The sequence below is a fragment of the Ammodytes marinus genome, assembly GCF_949987685.1.
Source record: "Ammodytes marinus genome assembly, chromosome: 9".
NCBI classification, from domain to species: domain Eukaryota; kingdom Metazoa; phylum Chordata; class Actinopteri; order Uranoscopiformes; family Ammodytidae; genus Ammodytes; species Ammodytes marinus.
In genome coordinates, this window is record NC_137213.1 from 24010845 (window position 1) to 24038103 (window position 27259).

Genomic DNA, 27259 nt, shown 5'->3' on the forward strand with positions numbered 1-27259 from the left:
CCTAGCTAACCAGATGAATGCACATTAACATCAAATCTCAGCTAACACATCACACGATTAAAATAAGTGTATTGCTTCTTTTCCTACCAGAATAATTATTGATATATTTGCCGTCTTCGCCGTCTTAAGAAGCTTTTCTTAAATACGAATAAATAGTGGGCTCAAGATGTTACCCGAACACATAAAAGTAACTGGAAAAAAATGTATGATCTCTTAATTAATTTTTCCCGCCAAAACATATCCACAGTGATCGTACAGTCGGCTGTCTACTGTAGGCTACATCAAAGGAGCATTTGATTAAATAGCTGAAACCAGAGGAGAGGTTGGAGGACATTTATCTAATGGGTATAAGTAAACATGGCGATGTAATAAATATTATTATACATTTGTTTTATTACAGAATTACAAATTCTTTTACACTTAATCCAAGATAATGTGTCTAAGGCTTTAGGAATTGTTCTGACATAAAAGGCAGCAGGCCTACATTCAGACAGTAGCCTATGGAAGATTTAAGGAGCATTTGGCAAACAAAGCATCTGATATGTGCTGTAATTGTCCACTGATGTAGGCTAATATGTGATTAATATAAGGGAATCTAGTACCTAAAATGCTATATAATCTTCAAAATATATAAGGCATTGTAGGCTACATGAACACACAAAAACAATTAAACGTATAGGCTACTACCTGACTTGATAGGCTTACTAACACCACCAAACAATATAATGACCCCAACAACATCTCACCTGTTGGGTTTGAAATAAATGGTCCTTTAGAAGAGTGATGTAAACTGTATTCTTTATTTCAGTGATAGAGCATTTTTTGTTCACTGTAAACAAAAACAAATAAAAAACTAAAAAAGGTAGTAACATAGACATTAAGTTCAGTCCGACAGTGAAAATAGCATACATTGTCGCAACATTTACACAGGTGTATACTTGTCTTAATTAAGTGCTCTATTCACATCATGGACGATAAAACACACACAACATGTTGACTACAAAAACTGTCTACCAACCACGGCCCCCGCAGGCACAGCGGCTGACATAAATATTGTTCTCTAGGTAATCTCTAAATGAAATCTCCTACAGCAAGCGGCAGACACGGGCCTTGGGCTTATTACTGCTTGGAGAAGAAGTCTTTGCTCTTCTGGACGTCAGGTTTGATGGTGTCACTTCCTGGTTTCCAGCCGGCTGGGCAGACTGAAAAGATAAGCATAATGAGTCCTGGCCCTGGTAGACTTGTGTCACATGTATAACCTCTGTCAACTTAAAGCAGGGAAATGCATCAAAAGTTTGGTTTTGTTATGTGTATTTGTGCTAGGTAGACCCAAAATCTACAATACTACTACATTGAGTCTACATTCAATTCTCTACTTGTTGTAAGGTTTATGTGAACGTAAATGGCGCTGATAATATCAACCTTTGAATTTGGCCCTTTCTGACTTATAAAGCCTATACTTTACTTTAGCGACTAAATGAAAAAATGAATTCATATCGGGTTCATGGGGTGCAAGGTAGCCTAATCATCATTAAATCAGTCACACTAAAGCACATTTTCAAGCAACCTCGCAATCATCTAATGAATGGTTTAATAAACTCAAGTTCAATGCTCAAGGACACAGTGAATTACATTGCATGCATTAAGGCGCCGAATATTGGTGCTATGTTACCGCAGTACCTTACCTTCTCCGTGCTTGTCAGTGAACTGAAATGCTTGGACCAAACGCAAGGTCTCTTCAACAGAGCGCCCAACAGGCAGGTCGTTGATGGTGATCTGTCTCAGGATGCCCTTGTTGTCAATGATGAACAGACCCCTGAAATACAGGAAAAGTGCACCACGTGAGCCTCTGAACAATCCAGAAAAGAACTGTAAGTGAAAGCAGAAGTATCCACCATGTTCCCCTCTCTGCCTGAGGCATCTTTTAGGGTGGTGCATTTAATAAAATAGGTTAAGAATAGTGTAAAATCACCCACTTGAAGCTAAAGCACCGGCAAATAATGATGTCTTTATCCTTATAAAAGCTCAAACTATTGAAAGAATACTTCTATTTATACTACACTCTACATTGAAGCAAATAGCCCTTTAATCCATCATTTATTGACTCACTCTCATGTAATATTATTATAACACTGTTAGGAGAAAAATATTTATCTCACTCCATAATGTAATGAGTGACCCAAAAAGTTGTTATATTATTGGTAAAAGGTTATTACATTACAGACTCAGCATTTTGTTCCATTATGGAGCAGTTATTACATTTTGGGTTTGATAAAAAAAAAAGTATTACACTATGGGTTGTTCATTACAGGTTGTTGTAACATGTTGGACTCTTACAATCCTGTCTAAACTTTATCGAAGCATACAGAAAACACCCTAACCCTTTTTTAAGTTGTAAGACCCACCTGTAGGCGATTCCCTCATCCTCCTTCAGGACACCGTAATCTGTGGAGATGGTGCGCCGCGTGTCGGATACCAGGGGAATCTTCATGGTACCAAGACCGCCCTGCTTACGCGGTGTGTTGATCCTTGGAAGAAAAAAGAAGAAGAAAAAAAATTAGGAGTTTGCAAGGGTGATTCCAAACAATCAATGTGTGTGCTTACAATACAAAAGCATTGTAACTACCATGCAAAATGGGAGAAGTGTGAGTCAACGGAGGCGGCGACGACCTCACAGCCGATCTTCCTGAAATCCTCGGCGGCGTCGCTGAATGCGATGATCTCAGTCGGACAGACAAAGGTGAAGTCCAGGGGATAGAAGAAGAAGACAACATATTTCCCTGCATCAAGGCAAAAAGAAACAAATATGGCTATTGGGTTTGTCATGTGTCACAGTAGCCATGGTAATAACAGGCTAATTCATTCCGGCCTTTAGAAGTGTAAATTAATTTCTATTCAATGCATTTTGGGATCACAGAGCAGCGTATCACAGCCTAGAAGAGAGCGTCATCAAAGTGAATCCACCACTCAACAGAGGATGAGACGCAGGTTGAGGCTTACCTCTGTAGTCCGACATCTTCACGTCCTTGAACTGTCCGTCCGGCATCACCGCTTTGGCTGTGAAGTCCGGAGCCAGCTTTCCAATCTGTGCCTTGCCTGCAGCCATCGTCAGTCTGACCAGATTACAGAAGAAGTAAACAGTTTACGCATTACACACCATGTCTTCTCTGAATCACAGCTGCACATTGTTTATTTGGTGTGTGGATCAATAGATAAACCATAACCCTTCCTCTTTTACAGGACAAGGAAATTATTACTCATTTACATGCAATATCAACCCAATTGTACACAACTGTCAATCTCTTATGAAAGCACTTTGTATTTGTAGGCTGCATTTTTCATCATCAACTGATCTGCTGCTAATTATTTAAGTTCATCAAGTATTTATTTTGTCTATAAAATGTATGAAATAGGTGAAACATGCCCATCACATTGCACAGTGAAATTTTGAAGTGATTTGTGGCCAACCAGAACATATTAAGTTTGCAATCATACAACATTAAGAACAGCAACAAATCCTCTCATCAATTAATTAGTACTTTATTAATTTGTTAATTAATTTCCTGTTTATTGCTTTACAATGAATGGTCTTATAATTTTTCTTTGATAATGGGTTGATCATTGAAGAGTTGGCAGCTTTTCTTTGTCTTGTTTGATATTTTAATTTTTGTTTGATGGGCATTTTTACAATTGTCTGACTATTCCAAAGAGAACAATGAATCAGCTAATGGTTCAAATCAATGATCAGATTCAGTTGTTTTGTTTAACTGCAGCAATAAGGTGAAGCCAATGAAGTGTAGGCTACTGTGTAATAGCGTAAGATATATATCACTGTTACATAACAGTTATTATGAAATAAGAAGCCTTTAGGAATTGATGATTGACATCTGGTATCTGTTATTAGCCTTCATTAAAAAAAAAAAAAAAGAGTAGCCTAAATGCTCATTCTGCACCCAGACCGCCATCACTCAGCAACCGAAACCTGTGTAGCCTACACTTGTACAAAATGTAGGCGTACTTCTTCTTTGTTTAAATGCACAGGTGTTTCCTCGTTTATAGGCTACTTCTATTTTTCGATTTTTGTTTCTTTCTTTGTAAACTACAAATGTGTGGTTATATGAACAGGCATTATGGCCGCCTGGATCTATTACGCGCGAGTGCGTTTTGGTATGTCACGAGCTCACGTTAACATCAACTAAAGCTCCAGAAATGTTGTCGAAACCTTCTCTGTGGATTTAATCTGGATTTTTAAATTAGCCTACAGTCTATAAATTAAACTATTCACCCAACAAAAACAAACCATCAACGATATCCACAACAATTTATTTAGCTGATTTACAGTAGGCCTATATTCAGACTGATATAGGCTTATTAAAAAAAAAGAGTTCTCAAAATTAACAAAATAATAGCCTCATTTTATGAAAAACCACTTGTTGAACGGTGAATTCAGCCACAAACTAAATAATCCATTGCATAGGTTAGATAAACTGGACTGAAAGCTCTGAGAGACGAAAACAAACTCTCAAAGTAAAACAGAATGAGAGAAACAATATTGCACCTATTTTTGTAACTCATAGCCAGCCTACCTCAGTTTTTCTCACACCGCAGCAGCAGACAGTCAGAGGAGAAGCGGAGTGCAGGAGACGGCTGTTTCGATTGGGGAATTTATACGGCGGCTCACATCTCGCGATACGTTGATTTCGAACGTGACCACAGCGCACTTCTTCAGCCCAAATCCTCCTATCTCAACCAACCCTCTACATTGGCCCTAGGCCTGGGCAGCATGACTTGCAGTTTTCCTAATCACCTTCTGGGAATTCTGTGCTCTTGAGAAAAACCAACCCGAACGAGGAAGAATTGTCTTCCAGGAAATATTCTTTCAGACTTCCTTTTCCAAGTTTTACAGTTATTAGGCTACATTATCCCAGTGGTGTGTCTGACCTATCAAGTCCATCTTCACTAGTTCAACAGTCACTTTCATTTTAAACTCACAAAGAGGATCAGCTCTCGCACTTTACTAATCCCAGCTAACCATGTAGGGGTCCCACAGTCATGAGGTTTCATCAGATATGACTCAGCCCTTTTTGAGACATGTGGAGCAAACCCCACTGTCACCATGAGAAGGCATTAAACATCTCCTTCACGTCGCTGCTATAACCTCTACTTCCTTATCAACCGCTTACTGATTAACATTCCCGCCCAGGAAGCAAAATCACAGCCCACATTGTTTCATTATGTCTTTCAGAAAGTTTTCTTGGTGTGGGTTCCTTGTTTAAAACTGTTGTGTTGCAATGCGAGTGTATTGCCAGTAGTTTCATAGGACAGTAAGTGAGGGAATACGTTTTTCCATGCCATAATAAACAGCAGTTCCCACTATATCTCAGTTCTGAAGGGACCTTCTAACACCTCAAATGACCTGTATAGTACAGTACGCCATGTTTGTTGTTCATTTTATTGTATCTTTAATTCTTGTATTCCTTTTTTCAGTGATTTTTTCAGTGTGTATGTTCATAAAATGTATGAATAGGCCTAAAGTTTTTTTTTTTTTTAAAACAGCAGTTCCCAATTGCAAACAGCCTGCACACATTTAGAAGCTATAACAATTTCAGTTTACTTTGTTCACGAATCATAGGCATGTTTATTCCATTAAGCTCTGTGACAAGGCATGTTGGCCAATTTTTCTCCACGTTTCATGGATTTTTTACCCATACATTTTCTGTATTGACATTAGGGCGTAATGTGTGGGGTGGTGCCCTCTTGCAACATCTTATACAATGCTGTGGGCTACAGACATTTTCTCATTCTCATTTCCTCCTCACCACTGGAATATTTATTTGATGACTTGGCCGAGGAACTGCAACCTTTGTCCATTAAGTGTTTACAATGACGGCTGCTCCTGTAGAATTCGAAATAAAATTGACATTCAATTTCCTCTTGAAGGATTCTGTTCTAGATAATAATTAAGTACATGAGATGCAAATCCAATGGCAAATCACTGCTTGTGTATTGGTTTATAAAATATGTCTGTCTTCTAATCTTCCAAAACAATTGGTGCTGGTATTATAAATATTACTTTTATGTTGACATACAGAAATTATTTATTTACATCTGACATACACATACACCTAATATACTACTGCACATGTGACCTTGTGTGTGATAAAGACTACAATCCAGGAATACAAAAATAAAACGATAGGGAAGTGAGCCTGGTTTCACAGTGCACTTCTGGTCACAGGGTTTCACATATTGCATTTTTCATTTTCAACCGCAACTTTTTTTTATGTCAAACAACTTGATAGTAGATTGAATCACTATTTATTAATCTGATCCCTGACATATGATGTAAAATTCATACCACATAGTATGATCACAAAGATGATTGCACACTCACACTATTGTGGAATTATAAATAGAAAGTATTATTGCATTTTGTACATACAGTATACATAAGGAAACTTTTATTCTCAGCACAGCAATGTCTTGTTCCTTTGAACACAATAGTTGCAAGTCTGTTACTAGTCTGGCTTGACCACTTGCGCCAGCGTCTATTACGCGCTGGCGTCGGCAAACAACGCTACGCCTCCATTGGCTGCTTCCCGGGGTTAGCCCCGCCGTAGATGATTGTGATTGGTTTAAAGAAATAAAAACAGGCCAGCCCAGTTTCCCCCCGAATAGACGGCTCTAAACGGAGTGCTTCCAGACCATACTACTTGCTGTAGTTTGGTCTGGCTTTGCGAGACTAGTCTGTTACTGATATATTTCAAGAAGGTAGCCGGCGGTTTTACATTTTAAATCTGCATGTTATATATATATATCTAATTAGCATCAGCTTAAACATCGTATACACTCCAAAGTTTAGGAAGTGTAATCAGTCATTCTGAACAGTAGCCTATGTGTTCTTCCGAACAACAAATATAGGAATAAAAGGCCTTCATTAGTAATATGAGGCCACAACCTGATTTAATTTTCAAGATGGAAATTAAAAATCTAATTTGTTTAACAAAAATGTTAGGCTACTCCTCAACACATGCATGCCTTCCGATTCTGCCTTAAACTTAGATTCATTGTGTATAATCTGTTAAAGATGCCACATCCTAAACTGAATGTCTTCAGATGTCATACATGGAAATTTCCCTTGCAGTCTACACCAAAGTACAATCTTGGCTGTTCAAATCAAATCTCTACTGAAGTAGGCCTATACAGTATAGCAACAAATTCATGTCAGGCAAATACTGTACGCTATGTTATCAAACCATCATTTGTAGACCATTGAAACCTGCATTGTTCTCCTGAAAATATTAGTCCACCTGAGTATATTTAACCTGGACAGGCTTATCTGCAACAGCCCCTCCCCCTATGCCTTGCCCCCATGCTGTGCGATGGCTTTGAATGCTGTTGCCATGGCCACCACATCAAGGGCCGATAAGAGGGTGACACACACAATAACCTCCTTCAGAAGCACGGCGATAGACTGCTGGTCAAACGTTGCCCTTTGTTCATCTCCTGCCTCAAAACATGCCCATAATTAGTGCATCTGCTCGGCATATTCCAAATCAACCTGATGTTTGAAAGGCTCCTGTTTGTCTGTCATCCTGGTCACACTCAGCCGTGCAGAGATACCAACAGATCCTTTAAACAAATGCCGGATGGTAGATTGAAAAAAAATGCTGCAACATATTGGTCCTCTTGTCTTCTTCCAAATAGTGGTACATTTATGCAGTCCTGTTCTCTTCTAATCATTCCACATGTAGGTCTACAATACGTTTAATGACATTCACGTATAGGGGTTTGATCATCAGTCCTTACACTATTAGAAATAATCAACAGAACTCAAATTATGTAGAAAATTGTTTTTGAAAAATGTATAGTATGTAAATGTATATTTTGACGAGGAAAGAAAAATTCAACCAGTTCAGAATGTTTTCACACTGAGTGTAGCATACTTCTATTTTATTATTGTCAGAGTTTCAGAAAAAGTTTGACATTTTGGAAAATAGATGAGAAGATTGATAGGCTACCACTTTTATGATCTTTTCTATAGATGTATGCAATATGAGGCCACACACAGCAATGGCCATCTTTAAAGGTTTTATGGGAAGCCTTCAGTTTTTTGTTATTGGCTTGTAGCCTAGGCTATATAAAATAAATTCTCTTTATAACCTGATTGCTTCTGAGTTTAAACATTGTGAACTGATTGAAAGAGTGCTGCGGTGTGTTCAGTTGCTATACATCACCAAGAAATGAAATCTGTTGATACCGTGTCTCAGGGTTTGGGCAGGATTGTCTCAGTGTGAGGCTGATTGGATGCCACGGCCAGACTTGTCTTGACAAGACTGAGGCACAGTGGAGTCAGCAGGAGGGGCTCAGAGGGGAACTGGACAACCCCTGTAGATCACAGCAGGACATGACAGCAGCACTCTCTGTGAGTGTAACCATAGCCTAGACATATACAACTGAGAAATACAAACACACACACACACAAGACCATCATCAGTTATTTTTCCTCGTTTTTTCCTATAGTAGCCTACTCAAACGTTAATTAATGTTAAATAAATAAATAAATAAGGCATTATGAATAATATAGGCCTACATAAACACCAACAAAAAAAAGTATGACCATGAAGTTTGAGATAATTAAATACATTTTAAAAAGTAACCTCATCCTCCTTGCAGCTAGCCTATACTCTGCTCTGTTTGACATGGGAAACACTGCAATAAACTATGTTTTATGAAAATCCATTAAATCTGTTAAAAAGTGGCATTATTGTGTAGGCTATAATAATCGATTCATATGAGTATTGCAATTTCCTTAATGTCATTGATTTGAGTTTGAATCCTCTGGATCTCCATAGAAGTTGTGCTTGTCACTACACGATCTGAGGAGCCTGCACGATATGAGGTGCGCGTGCGCAAAATGGCCGCCATCATTGACAGCCCGCTTAGCTTAAAGTGTTTTGGAGAGCCACAGACTGCACTTAAAACAGACTGTAACTCGCTCAATTCTGAACCAATTTTCATGACATTTAGTTTGTTATGAAGATATAACAGTTAATCATGCTACAGATTACGTGTTGGAATTAAATTCAGTTACGGGGCTGCTAACCCACGGACTTTGTGTGTGTGTGTTTGTGCTCACGGGGAACCTTTGGGGGGGGAGGGGGTGAGGACGCTGACGTGCGTTGCCTAGGCGACTGCGGGCTTTCCAAGATGGCGGCCGTTCTGCGCATGCGGTCCTCATATCGTGCAGGCTCCTCAGATCGTGTAGTGACAGTGCTTGCAAAAAATTCTCCCGCGCTGGTTTACAAACCCGGAACTCAACCGGAAGCAGCAGGAATAATTCGCGCCAAATTGAAACAACGCACCGGTCAGTCTGAGCCATCAGTGGAAGACAGAGGACGTGAGACACCAACCAAGGCTCTGCATTTCCTAAGATCTAAGTCATTTCTCGGTCAAGGTATGTCATGACTTAATGTACGACTCTGTTTTTGTAACGTAACACAAGTTTAATGTATGTTTTTAGCTTATTCGTTTCTGAAGTCGAGCTGATAAGTCACTTTATTTCTTCTGTCAAGCATTAACATGGAGGAGGCCAACAAGCTAATCGGTGCGGGCAAGAAGAACCTGGTGATGGGGAAGGTGGTGGAGGCAGTGAGCGCCCTGCAGGACGCCTGCGGCATGCTGTGAGTCCATTATCAGACAAAAGAAAACGCTCAAGCCTCAAATAACACACAATATAAAAACATGTCCATCACACATACTGTACAGCGGTGGCTAACGGGGCTTACAATTAAAAACCAGCTAAGCGTCAAAGGTGCGACGACATGGTTAATTGCCTTTTTTTCAAGCACAGGGGGAAGAAATCATTTGATGTATTTGATAGTCGGGAAGAACACGTGTTATGAGCACCTGCTGTTATTTGCTTCTGCTTACAAACGGAGAACGCTGCACACAGCTGGTGTTAGGACTTGCATGTTGATTTTCCACAGGTGTGCGCCAGATTGATGCAAATGAAAATGTGCATTATATATATTTTTTATTAATTTAGTATGTAACCAGAATAAGGAATCGGGTCATTAAGATGGAAATCTACCAATAAACTACTGAATTAAAGAATATATTTTTTCACATATTTTATAATTGTATTTGTAACAGAATAACTTCTCTGTGGTGAAAACACCAAACCAAAATGAAACACTTGTGTTTCCATGGAGTTTTTTTTTTAATGGATATTTGTGTATAATGCAAATTATGGGAGCTGTATGAACTTGCATATTGCATATGTGCCAAAATAAAACGGGATAGTGGTTGCTATGCGTGCTTTTGTACTGATTGTGATCAAATATAACTATCGATTTCAGAGCCAAACAGTATGGAGACACGGCGGACGAGTGCGGAGAAGCTTTCTTCTGGTGCGGTAAAGCTCTGCTGGATTTGGCCCGGTATGATTATTCAGAATTATATTTTCTTTAAAAAAACAAAACAGAAATGGATCCTGTATCGAAAGTGATCATGGCTTCCCTGTAGCCAAGTCATTGATAGTACAGGAAGATGAAGCTGAGAGCCTTTCTCGTGTTTGAAGGATCTCCTGTTCCTCACAGAAACCCTTTCCCCCCTTTTTAAAATCGGCTGTTTTCACACTGTAGTCTGGTATTTAATACATATAAACCTCCTCTTCTCTTTCTTGTCATTTTTTTGTTAAATAATAATTCAGAAATGGGTTAGTGTAGTTTAAGATTTAGCTTTTAAGAAACTTGTGCAAATGCTGACCTTACTGAAACTTTTGGTGCAGGATGGAGAACTCAGTCCTGGGTAATGCTCTGGAAGGAGTACCAGAGGAAGAGGAGGATGAAGAAAAGCCCAAGGACTCCAACGTTGACGGCACAGAAGACATTGACGGTGAGGACATTATTACCCTTTTCACACCAAAAATGTGGGTGCACCTGCTCAAAACAGGCGATTTCACACTGCAAGCTGACCCATGTCTGATCGCCAGCAGTGAAAAGAAGATAGAGACACAAGAGAACAAACTTTATTTTATGATTTAGCTTTTTAACTTCGTACTCGTCACTGACTTCATTAGGCTGACAATATCTGACCCCCTGTCTAGACCGCAAGCACCTCGGGCTAGCTTTTTCTTTTTACTTGCGCGTCTCACCAACAGAGAGACTGTTCCAGAGTCATTTGAGCAGGGTCTGAATGCACGCTTGCACACCACTCGATTTAAGGAAACTTGTTTACACCGCTTGTCATCCATGTTTTTCTCCAACTTCAACAGAGAAGGCCAGAGATGAGATGAGAGCTCAGGTGTACGACGCCATGGCAGAGAAGAAAGACAAGGACGTGGAGAAAAAGAAGTGTGAGGACAAAGAGGCTGTCGAAGGGAAGCAGAGGAAAGAGAAGAGCGGAGACGTTGAAATGTCAGACGTCGGCGATTCGGACAAAGAGAAGGGAGAGGAAGAGAAAGAAAAGAAGAGTTTGGGGAATGGAAGTGAAGAAAAGACAGAAAACGACAAGGAGGCTGAGAAAGAATCGGACAAAGAAGAAGATGATGAGGAGGCAGAAGGTGACCCTTTTATTTCTGTCATTAAACTACAGGCCTTGATTGTAAACGGTGTTCTGATGGCTGTAATGGCTTCTGGCTCACTAAACTAAACACATGTTGTTTTAAGATGAGGAGGATGGGGATGATGCAGAAGAGGAGGGAGAAGGAGACGCTACTGCAGAGAAGGTATTTGACCAATCACATCAAGTGCACATCAAAATGACTCTGCTGAACCGGTGACCAGACTTTAAATGTGTGTTTGTGTTGTTTAGGACAGCGACGATGAGGAGGTGGGAAACCTGCAGCTGGCCTGGGAGATGTTGGAAGTGGCTAAAGTCATCTACAAGAGGTAACGGAAACACCGGCTCAGCCATGAATGTTAGTTTGATGCAGTGTCATCTTTCATATTAACTGTTTTTATTTTTTAATTAAGGAAAGAGAGCAAGGACGATCAACTGATGGCGGCCCAGACTCACTTGAAACTGGGTGAAGTTTCTGCTGAATCAGGTACAAATAAATGGCTCAACCAACGCACCCTTTTGTCCCCTACACATATCTGAGGTGAAAGGCAGCCTGAGATGGATTTAGTTTGTTCTTGTGGTGCTGAAATTATTAATTGCTTGATGGATAACTCATCGTGACAACTTTGATTCATGTTTCAAGAAAATGAAATATTTGCTGGTTTCAGCCTTCAAATGTGAGGTTTGCCTACTGTAAATTTAATAACTTGGGTACTGATGGACAGTCGGCCACTTGGGAACAGTGATTGGCCATTTCAGTTTTTCTAACAGTTCATACATAGACTTAACTGTAAATCCATTCCTCTTGTCATTAAATCCTTAATTCTTCCTTCCTCCTATACAATACCTTTTTTTTTTTTTTTTTTTTACAAAAACAACTAGTTTTACACTTTATATTGTCCCTTGTCGAGTTCTGGGTCTTTACTTGCTGCCTCTCGCGTAGGAAACTACACACAGGCGTTGGAAGACTTCCAGGAGTGTCTGAAGCTGCAGGTGAAGCACCTGGACTCAGACAGTCGCCTTCTGGCTGAGACTCACTACCAGCTGGGTCTGACCTACAGCCTAAACCTCCAGTACAGCCAGGCCATCGAGGAGCTGAAGAGCTCCATCTCTGTCATAAAGACCAGGCTGGGTGAGTGGGGCTGGCTGTCCTTTTAACAGCCACAACTTTAAAGCTGCAACTGATAATAATAGGATCACTGTCGCAGTCTTGGATGTGTGTTTTTTTTTTTATTATTATTTATTTTTTTATGCGTGCCAACATTCCCGCTGTGTCGTGCAGAAAAACTGAAGAAGCTGCTAGACAAGGCCGAGGGCCCGGAGGCTCTGCCAGATGAGAGGAAAGAGATGGAGGAACTTCAGGCTCTGCTGCCAGAGATCCAGGAGAAGGTGGAGGATGCCACGGAGGGGCTGAAAACGGCCGGCACTACTGAGGCCACCACGTGTGCTCAGGTGGATTAAGCAGAGACACAAGTTCGGAATGTCACTAGTCCCCACACAACACATATCTGCCACTTAGGCATGATCATTTTGCACCGATGTTGACGGACGAACAGTGCAGGAACATAGTATTTACCCTGATTTTTAAAAGATAAGTGTCTGGTATTATTTAGCAAAGCTTAGTGACCATGCTAGTCATTTGATTTTGAAAACCAAATGTAGTGCGCTGGGATGTAAATGGAAATGTGGTATTTGGTACAGCCTGTTTTTAATGCCTGCTGCTACAACTTGGCACCGAGCTATCATGTGGCATCAGGAGTCTGACCCCCTGTCCCCTAGTTATTTCTTCTTAAATAGAAGATACACATATAAAGTACTTAAATGTAAGACACTTCTATACCCTGTTTTTAGAATGTAAACCAACAAAACACTCATGTATGCAACTTGTTTAGCCATAGCTAGGTAGGCTCATACACTCATTCAGGCACACATGCATGGACACTTCTAATTTTTACAAATATCACCAACATCAAATCTCTGTAGAAGTTCACTGTACTAAAAGCGTAATTCTCCCTTGATTACATTTATCCGTCAGGATGGAGGCTCCACTTCTGCCGCATTCCCTGGCTCCACTGTAGAGAAAAATGACTCATCGTCCAGTTCAAAGGTTTAAAAAAAAAAAATCTGACCTTATATATTTTGTTTACATTGCCCATACAGAAATACAATTATTTGGTTGGGTTTTTTTACTGGATGAGTAATGGCTTGTTCTCTCTGCAGGTTAACGGCACATCTACTAACGGAGTCAGTTCTACCAATGGACACGCCTCTACCGCTCCAGTCTCTAACATCTCACACCTGGTCAGGAAGAAGGTGAGGGGCCATTATATATTTTTTTCTTTAACTGAATATTAGAAAGAAATCGCAGAGCTGTGGAGGTTAAATCTGATAGATGAACCTGTCCTTATTTCAGAGGAAACCAGAGGAGAGTCCAGTGAAGGAAGGGACGCTGAAGAAGGTGAAGCATGATGCTGATCAGACGAACGAAGACGCTAATGAACATACAAGCACGGAAGTCCAGAGGTAACTTGATGCAGGGTTTGCCAAGGTCGACACAGCACCAAGCAGCTACAATACTGTTTATTGCTCCCTGAACACGTGAAAAATTCTGTCCAATAAACTAATTTACTCTCCTATTCTCTTTCAGTAAGTGAAGCTGGACCCCCTCCCGCTTTTGTCTCCTTCCAAGGATTCACCAACAGATTCATTAAGCTCTTACTGGGTCCACACTTGTTTTCTGTTGTAAATATGTGTCTCTTTTTCTATGCCTGTTGTATTGTTTGATAATGTGTAACCTATGAAGTTCAATAAAGATTATTATTTGATAAACCTCTGCTTACATGGCATTAATCATGTGTTTCTGTAGTGGAAATACAATGCATCAATAGTGAAATAAGTTCAGAAAAGTCCATAGAGGTAGTTCCACACAAGGTTAATTTTGTAGACCTGTTAAATGTTGCACCAAATGAATAAACCTTACTTGAAGTGGTTTTCCCTATTTAAATATATTTTAAGAGCTGACTACATGCGTGCTAGAATACAGACTGGGCCTTGGAATTATTAAATGAAAGCAGCCATTAAAGGCCTACTTCACCGGTGGGAATATGAAGGTGTATTGAATTCTGAGATCCTATGTAGTATAAATGTGCAAAAAAAAAATGAAATTGGTTCATCCTAGCCTGAGAAAAGGCAGAAAGAGTGTTTTATGGTCTCACTGTCTAACCCTACATTTCTCTTACTGTGATGTCACAGTAAGATATACTATACTACATAGGATCTCACAATTCAATACACCTTCATATTCCCACCGGTGAAGTAGGCCTTTAAGGTTAACATTTTCTTGCTATTACAGTTAAAACGTCTGCTCAGAAAGTGACGAGTCTAGAAGCTAATAAAGGATTCTCCCTCCTGTTACTTTGGTTTTGCTCTCAACCTACAGCTTTATTTTCTGTTCTGACGGCCAGTAAATAACTCTTTCAATAAACCTCGACTCTGAGTAGATGAAAGGTAAGGCTGTAAATGATATCATGGCTCTGTTCCAAGTTTAAGGACACCGGATTGGAAATGAGCCATCATTAACACCTGTGCTATTCCTAGGACAACACCTGTATAATGTGGAATAAATGCAATATCTTTGGAAATATACCTTCACATTATTTAGGCTTATCTACATATTTAATTGAAAGCTATGAAATCCTGTATTCAATCTGAAAGAATTCCATGCAATTGCTAAAAGTACAGCATGATTTAATAGTTATTTTATCTTTAATAGGCATACATCCCAATTTGAAATTGATGGACACATATTTCGTGACCATCTAAATGTAAAGAAAAATGTGGTTATATTCTACATTGGTACCAATCAAAGTAAGGCTCTTTAAATAATTTGTTGAAGTGCTACTTTGAAATATAATTTATTTGCTTTCATTTCAAAACTTAAAAAAAAAAAAAAATCCAAGCTATAACCTGGTCTTTAGTGATATTCAGCACTAAAAAAAAGTATCTTCAGGAAACACTGCACAAGACAGCTGCATCGATACAAATTGCAGCATTTTAAGAAAAAATCAAATAAATACATAAATCTTAATCCTGCCACTCAAATGTGGGACTCAAAACACCACAGTAGCCAGCTTCATATTGAAACATATCAGCTTGTCAGGAACCAATTTTTATTAATATCATTAATAATGTGTCATCAGCATCATCAATGAAATGAGTTTAGTCTGTTTAAAGCAGAATCAAGTGTGCATTCATTGCCCTTCTTTTCTGGATGTACACTTCAGTTCCACAAAGCGAGGAAGAAAAAGGAAAAAGGGAAAGGGGATGGGGAGAGAGGGGGAGTCAAAGAGGGCAGGGACTGCAGTGAAGGAGGAAACGCAGGGAAAACGACGTCCGGCGGAGCAGGAATCTCCTCCTTCACTGGGATATGATTGGTTTTTCCCTTGTGCAAGAATGACGACAACAACAACAAAAAAAAATCAAAAAACAAAAAGAAATTCAAAATGGTGCTCTAAAAACAAAAAGATGAGAGGAAGAGGGGGATTGCTTGCTGGGATGTTGTGTTGGCTGTTTGTGTTTTTTTGTTTTTTGTTTTGTTCCATAAAGCCACGTTAGGATTTGATGCAGTCGTCGTCGTCAGAGGTCTGGCTGCTGCTACTGGTTTCGGACTCGGACCCCTCTTCGACGTTCTCCTCCGCCACACTCCTCCAGGGGGTGAAGTGGAGGGTGACACCCCGCGCCTTTGGGAGAGCCCCATTCCTCTGCATGCCGTTCCTCCTCAGCTGGACACAGGACACGGGACAGTTAACATGTGAACGAGGGAGGCACTTTTCATTAAGAAGAGGGAAAAGGCTCTGGTAACCTGGTCCAAAATACTCAAAATCCATCAACGTTGGGTGTCTCAATAAGCTTTTTATAAACATCTGATTGAAAATCAATATAAAAAACGTAATGAAAAAAATAAAATAAATGTTCAATGTGTAGACCATTTAACAGGAGTGTGTGGGCGTGTTCGTATCAAGTGGTCTCAATGGCAACAGTCACTTTTCATAGAACATGATTGGTTCTAAATACTTATGGTTTAATAAGAACCAGACCATAGCCTGCCTTCTCTAAACAAAATATCTGTGAAATTTATCGAAAATTAAATGACAATATATTTAATTTTGATTAACAAACTATTTTCAGATGCGTGCCATCATGCAGCAGACGCTCCAAAATGACATAGTTAGAAGGATTTTGTGGATTCAGTTAACAGGGGCTTTAAATACTTGAGCAACAGCGGATGTTTCTCTGCGTGCTCACCTGTTCGGTTTTAGTCTGGAACTCTCTCAGCTCGTCCTCCGTAAGAGGCAGGAAGTTGTCATCGTTTTCTGGGTACTCCTGCCAGCCCATGGCCTTCAGCAACCTGTAAAGCATGGTCATTTTCTGCTTAGTCGTGTGTGTGTGTGTGTGTGTGTGCGTGCGTGCGTGCGTGCGTGCGTGCGTGCGTGTGTGTGTGTCTTACCGGTGCTCTGCCTCTAGGGAGCTGGACAGGTGTTCGGTGTCTGAGTCACTGAGGGAGTAGGACAGACCATTCTCGTGGCAGACTTCCTCGCTGTAGGCTTTGGGCTCTGGGGTGCTGCTTTCACCCTGAGACCATTAACACAGCAAGAAATGTTCAAAGGTTTTTTTTTTCTCTCTATTACAAACATTCAAATATTACATAGTTCTTTTGACTTGTTGGCTGTTGGATTAGGCCCTTACTAATTATTTAGAATTTCAAGCACCAACTGTCCCACATTATATTTAAAGAGAATAAACAATGTAATTGACAGTTTGTCAGGGCCTATAATAACAACTGTGCTGTCCCATGTGATGGTTTTATGAAGTGAATCCAGAGCACTGCCTACCTCTCCTGATGTTCCTGGGCTGCTGCTGGTCGTGAGCTCTCCGGTGCCCTCGTCCTTCAGAGCTCGAAGGAACTCACTCTTACGGTCGGGGCCGCGACGCATCAGCTTCAGCCTCGACGGGGCAATGTCTATGGGAGGAGTCGTGCTGGAAGGGTGCTGCAGGTATGAACATGGCACAGGCAAGGACCAGGGGAGAGCCATAAAGGAGAGCAAGTTAGAGGATTTTTTATTTGATTTTTTTAAACTGGGATCGTCAGCTCAAAAGTCCAATTGGCTTGACATTTTTTGGACCAAACTGTAGTGTTCGCAGCAGTTGCAGTCATGATGTTCAGTGCTACATTTCGATGTGTTTTTTTTTTTATATTAAAGTTTACGAGCACATGTACTGCTGCAAAGGAAAACTTTATGTGCACATGGAGGTAAGCTTCTCAGTCACCAACCACGCTAACACATAATTATATTTATCTATGTTTAGATAAAACCTGTGATTTACTGACATGTGGACAGGCCCGCTACATATGCCACATGCCAAAAGAACTAAGAACACAGATGGATTTTACCAGTTTGTTTGCTCTGCAGTTGCACATGTTAGTACAAAGTCTGAGTCAACAGCATTGTTAATGTGACTGCTCTCTTCAGGGTTTGAAAATCCCTAACCGTGCTCACCTCTTTCTGTGTGTTGTGCTGTGGTGCACTGACTGGGGTGCTGGGTTTGGCTGCAGAGACGGGGCTGGTGAAGACTGAATCTCGACCTGGCATGTGAAGGCCAGACTTAGTGATCTCTCTACCACCAGATTTCCACTGGGTGCTCTAGGAGAGAATCATTTTGTTAAGTTTGAAACTGGAATAAAAATACAGTATGCTAAGCTTGTCATATTTAAAAGATCACATACTATGCAAAATGCACATTTTCAACATTTATATGGGTCCCCGGTGTGACTAGAGACTCCAAAAGAATGAGAAAAAACAACCCCCCTCTTTTTCTACACCTCTGCCTTTCTGTAAACCTGTGTTCAAAAACCACCAGTCCAATTTCTTTTTTTCCACTTATGGCGTCATAAGGGAAGAAGCCACGGCCCCTATTACCAACCTAACTTAGCGCTATCTCCACCTGTTACATTCAGGGCCAATCAGAGCAGACTTGACTTTTTGGAAGGCGGAGCTTATAGCGACAGGCTCTAAAACGTAGCGTTTCACACAGAGTCTGAAAAGAGGAAATATAGCAATGACTGAGAAAAATAAAAAGTTTTTTACTACACCAGGGATACAGTTTTTAGTAGAAAGCCAAATTACAATGTTGAACCTGAAAATGAGCATAGACCTTTAATACAAATGTGCTTTATTAGTACATCTTGCATGACTGCTAAAATAAAGCAAGTTGCTGAAATAATTTGACGAATCACAGTGAGTCCTACTTTGGTGGGGACCACAGCAGGCTTTGGGACCAGGTTCTTGTAGACACTGGAGCCTGTAATGGTAGCTTTGTTGCCGTTGGTGGACAAGGCGCCAGCAGTGGCAAACCCCGCAGAGAAGGCAGCGCTGGGGTCCTCCTTGGAAATCTTCTTGATAACCAGCATTTTGGACACCATCTGTTTGCCACTAGGGGGGTTTTCTGGAACATAAATCGGTGAGTGATGAAGAGTTACAAAGGTGATGACAAGGAACAGAGCTTCGACGTTGTAACCTACTCCTGTTTATTCAAGTATTAACTTACCCCACACTCCAGCATGTGGAGCCACGGCTCGCATCTGAGTCCCAGGCTTTCCAGTTGTTTCAGGGTTGAGGGAAGGCTAAAAAGACAAACAAAGAAAATGCTTTAAATGCCTAAGCGTTCAAATTTTATATTTCCAAGAACCTGTGCATGTTCCTGCTGATGGGATTACGACTCATTTGATACTAAAAAGGAAACTCTTGTAGTGCAAAATGAAATGCAAATGTCTTATCACAAGGTAAATTTGGGAAAGAAGGAAAAATGTGAAGCAATAATATTTCTTAAAACAACTTTTATAATCTACGACCAGATGCAGTATTAACAACAATTATTATTTCCCTAAAAACAACCATTTTTAATTTACCAATTCAAAAAAGCTTTGCCACTGATTCTTGTGTTTTAACTGAGCTTTTCGATTGGAGAACTATCAAGGTTCTTAGGAGAAGTCAAAGCAGGATATCTACTCACAAAGTCCTCTTCCACAAACTTTAGCTTGTCGTCCTTGCCGTCTTTGCGTTCCTCGTTGGGGAACTTGTCCTGGTACGAGGTGCCCTTGCGGGGATGAAAATTGCCGTTGCGTTGCCGGTGCCCCACCTGCCTGTCCCTGTCGCCTCCCAACCTTTTGGGGTGGCGTCCCTGGTGGTGGTGGAGGCTGTCCTGGGCACCCCGCGAGGAGCCATGCCAGCTGGGTGTTTCCTTCCAGCACGAGCCCCCTGCCAGCCCACCATGCCCTCCTTTGGCCACCCCAGAGTCCACCGAGTCATGCCTCAGAAGCAGAGAGGGCTGCTGCCATCCGTCACCTCCAGAGAGAACAAACATACAGTGTATATAGGAATGATGTCATTGGGCTATAGGGGGTGTCGACAACCAGTGCAATGTGGCTTTTGACATATAGAACAGTGGTGTGTCCCTTTCAACTTTCCCGAAATAACATCTGAACACCTTAGGTCTTTGTCAGTGCAGAACAGCAATCCCCTTCTTGGTGAATGCTAATTACTCCAGGCAAGTCAATAATTCTGCCATCAGACAGATTACTAAATGGACGTTTTTGTTACACTTGCACTTCCGCTGGCGCTACATCTGCTTCCATGTCTAGGGAAGTACATTAGCATAATGTTAGCTGAGACTATGTTGTTTCCAAGAAAAACACAAAGCAGATGTCAGGCCAAATCAAGACTCAAGATTCACTGTAAAAGGTAGATCATATATTTCTTAATTAAAACTATGAATCCACTCCCAGGGTGACTAATTTTGTTAAGTATTAAGCTGAAAGAAGTACGTGGATTTGGAAAAGGTTTTGATCCTTGGTTACCAAAAAGGCGTTAAAAGAAGTTATTAAAACACCTGTAGCAACTAACTAAATAAAAAGGGCTGAGCAGCAGATTACATGATTCATGCTTTGGCACAGACAACAAGAGTTCCATTCTGTGTTTACATTCATTCATATTAAGAATGATAGAATTCCTTTGGATCAATGTCCAAATGTCTGCCATTCTTTTACTTGACTACTACAGCGTAATACAGACGCAATTTCAGTTAAGTTAATATTAATCTATAACAGGAACACAGAGAAACGGAGAGGAAGCTCAAACCCATGTTTAATCTTGAATGTCAGCCACATCGGTTACAGCCTGCACTTACAGTAGGGCGCTCTGCAAAGGACCAAAAGTGCCTACATGGTGCTGCCATAGCAACATTTGAATGAACAAATGCATCACACAAACATGTCACACGGTCAACTTCCTAAATGAAAGTAAACCAGCAGTTATCAATACTACTAGCATGCACATTCAGAAGATTTTGTTCAACATGTCTGAATGGCATTGCACACCAAAAGCAAGTTGAAAATCATAAACCTGCCTTGCATCTTTCCAAAGCTGAGGGCAAAGTGAGGGACAATGGTGAAACAGCCCTGGGACTGTGGGACAAATGGGTGAAAAACCTGTCAAACGGGTAGCCTAACTGACAAAAGAATTACATTTGGGCCTGGGATTAAAAAGGTACAGATGCTGATCTGAAGTCAGATAATGAACATATTCTAGAGATAAAAGCCAGATGGTTTGAATGCGGTGTGAAGGAGCTCAATATGTGTAAAATGTGTCAATGTCAACTATGTAAAAAGAGGGGACAAGACTCCAACGCCACCTATCAGTTGCTAACAACGCTCACTCAACACCACTGACTCATGTGGCCTTTATTATGCAATTATCCACTAAAGAGACCTATAAATTCATCCCTCTTTCAGTACAAGTCTGCTGCTTGCCATCACCAGAATCATTTGACTTGGCATGAGGGCTGATTGGATGTTTGAAACATTCATACAGTCAGCTTAAATCCCATCTTTAAATCCTACTAAAAACAGACATTTTAGTAGATAAAAGAAGACACAATTCAATTACTTTTTTAAATTTTACCTGTTCGTTTTTTAAACTGCTTCTGTCAAAGAGTCAGCCCCTGACAATGACAGGTTTTGACAAAGAACTGAACGTTCAATATTAGTGTCTATCCTTCTAATCAGACACATCCACATTTGGTCAAAGATGCATTCTAACCAGATGTTGAAAAAGTGTAGGTGCAGATTTTATCTGTTCTAGACCCATATTGTATCAGTAAGCAGACTGCTTTTCCTAGACATTAAATCAAATACAAGGAGCACCTAGCTGCTGCAGCAATCATTTCTGACCCCTGATCAGTTTAACTGCTGAATTATCTGTTACCAATATTGCTCAGAGGCAGTTTAACTTTCTTGTCTGTCTCTTTCTCTCACCACTGCACATCAGTCAATAAAATTGATTGTGCCTTCAAACGCCTATCGGCACAACCCTAAGTAAAGCCCAGTATTCACAAACACAGGGTCAACATTGAGAGGGCGACTGCTCTGAGTCGTTACCTGCTGGGGCGCGCAGGGAGCCGTTGTTGAAGAAGCCATCAGAGGAGTTGTGGCGGCGGCGGCTGACAGAGGTTCTGCCGTCTCTGTGGAGGTGGGGCTCACCTTGTTTCTCAAGGTTGGCAGCAGGGGACTGGAGGAGGGCAGGAAGCGGTTAAGTGACAACACAAAATAACCAAATACACAAACCAGAATTAGACCATTTATCAGGACATTGTGTTCCCCTCTACTTTATCTTTGTCCTTGCGAAGAAACTCAGATAGGCATGAATCCTCTCCATAATTCTCTTACAGCCTCAGAGAACTGAAATACTTCTAAGTGAAAGTGTCAGAGTAGGGAGGGATCTATTTTTAGGGGACGAAGGTGAACAAAAACAGAAAGCATAGGAACTCAAAATAACATAGGAAGGTTTTATCATAAGAAATGTGCAGCTGTGGAAGCCAGCAAGATGAGAATAACACCGCCTACGTGATTCTTAGCGGTAAATACGGAAGTCACTCTGGACAGTTGCGCTTTTGATTCCGACTGAATCATCCACTTTTGGTCAGCAGAGGTTCAGAGATCAAATTAAATTGTGTTTCTCAGCCTATCACCGCAAGTTTCACCTCAAGGAAATCTTTAAAACATAGTGTTACATAGAGCAAAAATCTAGGAGAATAAACTGTAGTGCTGAACGTATGCATTCTAATCCCTCACATGACACTGAGGTGAAGTCATGTGTCAGGAAGACAGTGACTGTGCAACTTATTGCTCCGTCTTGATGCTTGATTTCACAGGCAGGCCACTTAGCTGGGCAACATTGAGCTCCAGATAGCATTGTATTCCTGATACAGGAATACAATGGAATCAGTAGAAGAAACTTTTAATTTGTGCTTTTTCCGACAGCGTATTTGCTGCGCAGCTCGCCATTTCACTGTCACTTCTATCTCAACTCTAAACACCTAAAATCAGTCCTTCCAGGAATTTGAGATTCTTTCAAATCACAGCAAATGTAGACAATCCTGCAATCTTGTCCAATCTCCAAAGTGAGTCACTGTCGAACCTTGAACCGACTGCACTGTCATTGATTTGCACTGAATCCACACAAAATAAATATAGCAACCACAAACAAACATTCACAAATAAGCTTTAAAACAGTTACACTATTTCCTAGCTCCCGTCTATCGCACACATGCACACACACACACACACACACCTTGGCAGGCTGGGGCGTGGAGAAGTTAAGCCAGGCAGGGACAAAGTCATGCTGCGCCATTTAGGTCCAGTGTTTCCGGTCAGTGGATCGAGGCATCAAACCTCATGGCCAGGATCTAACAAAAGAGAAGGACAGTTAGAATGACATTAGAAGAAATAAAAGCAGATTGTGAAATTTCAAGGAGAGAATTGGAATCTCTGACACTGAATCCACCTGCATCCAGCTCTGATTTCATGTCATCTCTGTCAGGTGTTTTGTCTACCACCGGTTATTTTAAAAATCCACTGTGTTAGAATCTCTCTCAAGACGAATCAAAAAGAGTCCTATTCTTAGTAGAAAACAACAAAGCTTGACTTGCTGGTTGTCATCGAAAATATACTGTGCAGCATCATACAAGTATTACTCTACAACGTTTGCATGTCATAAATGTATATAACTCATTTATTAAAAAATAGATTTTAAACTATTCTGCATACAAAGTTAAAAGAAATTAAATAAAACACCTGCTTCTCACAACATGTTGACAAATGACATGTGAAAGGACCACACCTCATCAGTTAGAGATGCAGTCAGCTATCCTTAAGAATACTTTGTCAAAATCAGTGACTTTCTCCTCACAATCCACTACCCGTCTGTTGATACACAGCCTATGCTCTGTAAACGCCAACGGGTATGTTGCTGGTTACGGTGGGCCCCTTTCGTGTTTTATTTTTCCCAATGCACGTTTACAGAGCCTAGGCGTTGTGTATAAACCCTGGATTTTTTTTCCAGCACAGACAGTACGTGCAGGTAGCGGATCTTGAGATATTCACTGAAATTACCAAATTGATTTTGTCAACAAACGTTATCAAGAATTTCTGACTCCACCTTTAACGAAATCCCTAACGTAAACATCCATGCAAAGTTGCCATAGCTGGGTCAGACGATTAAACTTTTATCATTACCCCAGAGTCTGTGGCTCTGAAGTCCTCTGCCTCCTCTCTCTCTCTGGGCTCGATTCCTCAGGCCTGGTGGCACTGATGATCACAGAGTTTGTGCACTGACAGACGGGGAGCAGCACGCCGACGACAAGCCCCTCTCCACCTCCGCCAGGACAGCACAGCCCCTTTCCCCAGAGGCGGATCCCTTCGTCCAGGGTGAAACACTGGGCGATGGGGTCAAATGGTCCTAGGAATTATCTGGAGTGGCAATCCAGAGAACTCGCCAAGCAGGAAGCTGATTTTTTTATTTTAAGCGGAAGCGCACAGGTCTAAAAAGGAACCAATTTTCCTCCTTGAACCAGATTTCCCAGCAGCCTCTGTGCCGGGTTACGTCTCTGATGAATTCTGAGTGCAACCGTTTCCAGTCCGGGCAATTTTTCTTCCAGGCAGATTGAAAGTCTTCAAAGCATTTGCTCTTACTGTCTATGTGAATTGATTTAACAGGTGATGTGTCCCATCAGTGAGGAAGAGCTAGGTTGTCTTATTATTAATAGAAGGAAGCAGTCTGTGAGTCGCTGTCTGCCCTGGGATTTGGACAGCAGTTCCACTTTGACACCTGATGGGTCGGGGAGAGACACAGGTGTTGTCCTGCCACACTGTGTGCCAGTATGTTTTTACGGTAGGCCTTTTACAGAATCATTTTAAGATCTACCGAAACGCATGCAGAAAAGAAAAATTAGTTCAGAAACAGTCTTTGATTGGCAATGGAGGTCACTGATCACCACTGCTCACCTCATTAAACTGCGGAAAAGGCCGTCTGAGTTTGAAGAAAAACAATGCTCAAAGATTCAAAGTCACATGACAGTGAAGGAAGTTAAACCCTATGTTACATTGCCGTCATTTTCAGTTTTGGTTAGTGAAATGGAGATGCTGAATGATGCATTATAGTGCTGTTTTTATCTTTAGATGTTTGAATATCACATTTGTATGATGCCCATTTAATTATCTGAGGTTTTCTGATTGAAGCAGGTATATGGTATAGATCTGATTTCATAGATATGCAAGCTCAAAAGCGAAACAAAAAATCTTCCACAAGTCAAAAGGCCTTTGTGTCATACGATGCACAACAGCCCTCAAACAATTACACTTGTCCAAAAAGAAATCCTTGATCAACTTCAAAATGAAGGTTGAAAAAAAAAATATGCATCCAAAATTTGTCAAGTGGGTCTTTCCTGAAGTTGCAGAGTAGTTTTCCGTTCTCTTGCTGATGGTTGACTGGTATGTGCTCGGGAACAGACTGGATCTGCGGCAAACAAATTCAACAAAAATAGTGTCAAAGTATTATAGTTGTATAGTAAAATACATGTATGTATACACTCAGTTACACGTTTAATGCAAGGTACACCGAGCTAAAGGAACATGCAATAATCCTCAAACATTCCTACAGTAACAGCACCACAAAACAGCTTCCGAAATAACCATATAGTAGAATCAACACCTTTCTAATAGCTTTTTTGCAAGACTGTTGTATCAGACTGTTAGTTTTGCTTAGTAAATTCCAATTAAAAAAAACAGCAATATTTAAACTAAACCACCATAACAATTCAAAACCTGTCTTACTGCAAATACCTTAAAGATATGCCACAAACAGTATGCAAGACGCTAGTCTGCACCAAATTACCTTACTAAACCTCAAAATAGCTTCCAATCGAGGAGACAACCAAGGCCAAAACAAGGAACTGTGTTTGACACTTCAAACGCGAGTGGTGGTGGGAGAGAAAAAACATGACTCAGAGATCTAAGAAGCGCCCCACGTTGAAAGCAAGCTCCTTAATAAAATCGTGTCGGCTTTGGTAAATGAAATATTTATACCAGTTTAAAAATAACTTGGGCACTTTCTTCCTCGGTACTTCTCCCCAGACTGCTGCGCATCTAAACAGGCCTGGCAGTCAGTGTGAGGCGGGATGAAACTGAGGTCTATAGTCTCAAAAGCGATTATTTAGTCCTACACAACCATTCAAATATTATACAGCCTTTTGACACCGACAAAAAGATCAATCCTGTATGCAGACACTCAGAGCCACCACTCCTGAGCCACTGTTCAACGACTCGTTATCGTATTCCCAAGGAACTATTATGTAAGAGCTCCACATACAACCAGATATTTACCTCACTATTTGACAATACTCAATGACACTATAACAATAAGATGAATGACGGTAAAACCCATGCATGGCTAGTTTTTTTAGGGTAGCCAAATATAACATTATTATACACTGTGGGAAACCCATGTGTCCACAAAACTGCAGCAGAAACAACTGAGGACACAGTAGCGCTTCATGCACGTTTCCCGATGCAAACTAGCCATGTAATGTTATGGAATAAAGTACATCAAAATTATGCGCAAAGCGGTTGCAGCGGTAGCAAACTAATCAACGTAATCACTAACTAACAACATTATCAGACCCGTCCTCGCTCTGCTGCTAGCTAACTCTGTTGAGTTGACTGAGGTTAACGTTAGCATAGCAATTGTTAGCTGATAGCTGTCGTTACCCAGTTTGTTGACTGGCCCGCGAACACTGCGATGTAGTTTTCTTGAAATAGCAGGGTTACGGGGCTTACCAAAGTAAAAACGCATTTAAAATGCTCCCGCTTGTTTAAGCTGTCTATTTAAGTAGCTGTCACAAACATACTATAGAGGTAAACAGACCTGGCTCCGTTGGAACAACACAGTTTCAAAATGGCTACCTTAGCAGCAGCACACACTCGTCAGCTTGCTAAATGCTAGCGCGCTAACTTGCAGTGTTTCATGACGGTACCATATAGCTGTTACCTTCCTCTGTGCAAGATAGCCTCGTGTACAGCATCACTCACACATATACATTATGTAGACATTCACTAGTTACACTTGTTTGCAACTATAAACTTGTTTAGAGACACAGCTATTGAAGTTTGTTTGGGTTTTCGCAGTGCTTACCACTGGCGCTGCCACTGAGGGATTCGAACAGCCTCAATGATGCTACGTTCACGACCCGTCGTGATTTTGCAACTTAACGACGTGCCACTGTTTTAATAGTTTTTTTTCTTTAG

At 40.8% G+C, this 27259-nt stretch overlaps 3 protein-coding genes across 6 annotated transcripts; 1 reads left to right on the forward strand and 2 right to left on the reverse strand.

The window, feature by feature from the left end:
- Positions 1 to 819: 819 nt before the first annotated feature.
- prdx1 (peroxiredoxin 1) lies at positions 820 to 4662 on the reverse strand. The gene is made up of 6 exons (XM_080034432.1): positions 4587 to 4662; positions 3001 to 3113; positions 2627 to 2780; positions 2406 to 2528; positions 1686 to 1816; positions 820 to 1202 (listed from the first exon to the last, which is right to left on the reverse strand). The coding sequence occupies exons 2-6, from the start codon at positions 3104 to 3106 to the stop codon at positions 1120 to 1122; spliced, it is 597 nt and encodes a 198-aa protein (XP_079890558.1). The 5' UTR covers positions 3107 to 3113; positions 4587 to 4662; the 3' UTR covers positions 820 to 1119.
- A 4660-nt stretch (positions 4663 to 9322) lies between these two features.
- LOC307254933 (nuclear autoantigenic sperm protein-like) lies at positions 9323 to 14364 on the forward strand. Its single transcript, XM_080033504.1, has 14 exons — positions 9323 to 9457; positions 9576 to 9683; positions 10362 to 10442; positions 10793 to 10899; positions 11279 to 11566; positions 11673 to 11731; positions 11818 to 11894; positions 11979 to 12052; positions 12509 to 12697; positions 12848 to 13017; positions 13601 to 13672; positions 13786 to 13878; positions 13979 to 14088; positions 14213 to 14364. Exons 2-14 carry the CDS (start codon positions 9583 to 9585, stop codon positions 14217 to 14219), a joined length of 1428 nt encoding a protein of 475 aa, XP_079889630.1. The 5' UTR covers positions 9323 to 9457; positions 9576 to 9582; the 3' UTR covers positions 14220 to 14364.
- A 1332-nt stretch (positions 14365 to 15696) lies between these two features.
- On the reverse strand, positions 15697 to 27164 carry gpbp1l1 (GC-rich promoter binding protein 1-like 1). Of its 4 annotated transcripts, none has more exons than XM_080034788.1 (12): positions 27147 to 27164; positions 24194 to 25472; positions 23250 to 23364; positions 22058 to 22187; positions 19636 to 19967; positions 19171 to 19246; positions 18872 to 19068; positions 18123 to 18266; positions 17457 to 17612; positions 17072 to 17196; positions 16870 to 16972; positions 15697 to 16346 (listed from the first exon to the last, which is right to left on the reverse strand). In XM_080034788.1, the coding sequence occupies exons 3-12, from the start codon at positions 23307 to 23309 to the stop codon at positions 16176 to 16178; spliced, it is 1494 nt and encodes a 497-aa protein (XP_079890914.1). In that variant the 5' UTR covers positions 23310 to 23364; positions 24194 to 25472; positions 27147 to 27164; the 3' UTR covers positions 15697 to 16175. The 4 variants fall into 4 exon arrangements, with proteins under 4 accessions (XP_079890914.1, XP_079890912.1, XP_079890915.1 ...); XM_080034786.1 differs by lacking the exon at positions 27147 to 27164 and adding an exon at positions 27003 to 27144; XM_080034789.1 differs by lacking the exon at positions 27147 to 27164 and adding an exon at positions 26880 to 26954.
- Positions 27165 to 27259: the final 95 nt, after the last annotated feature.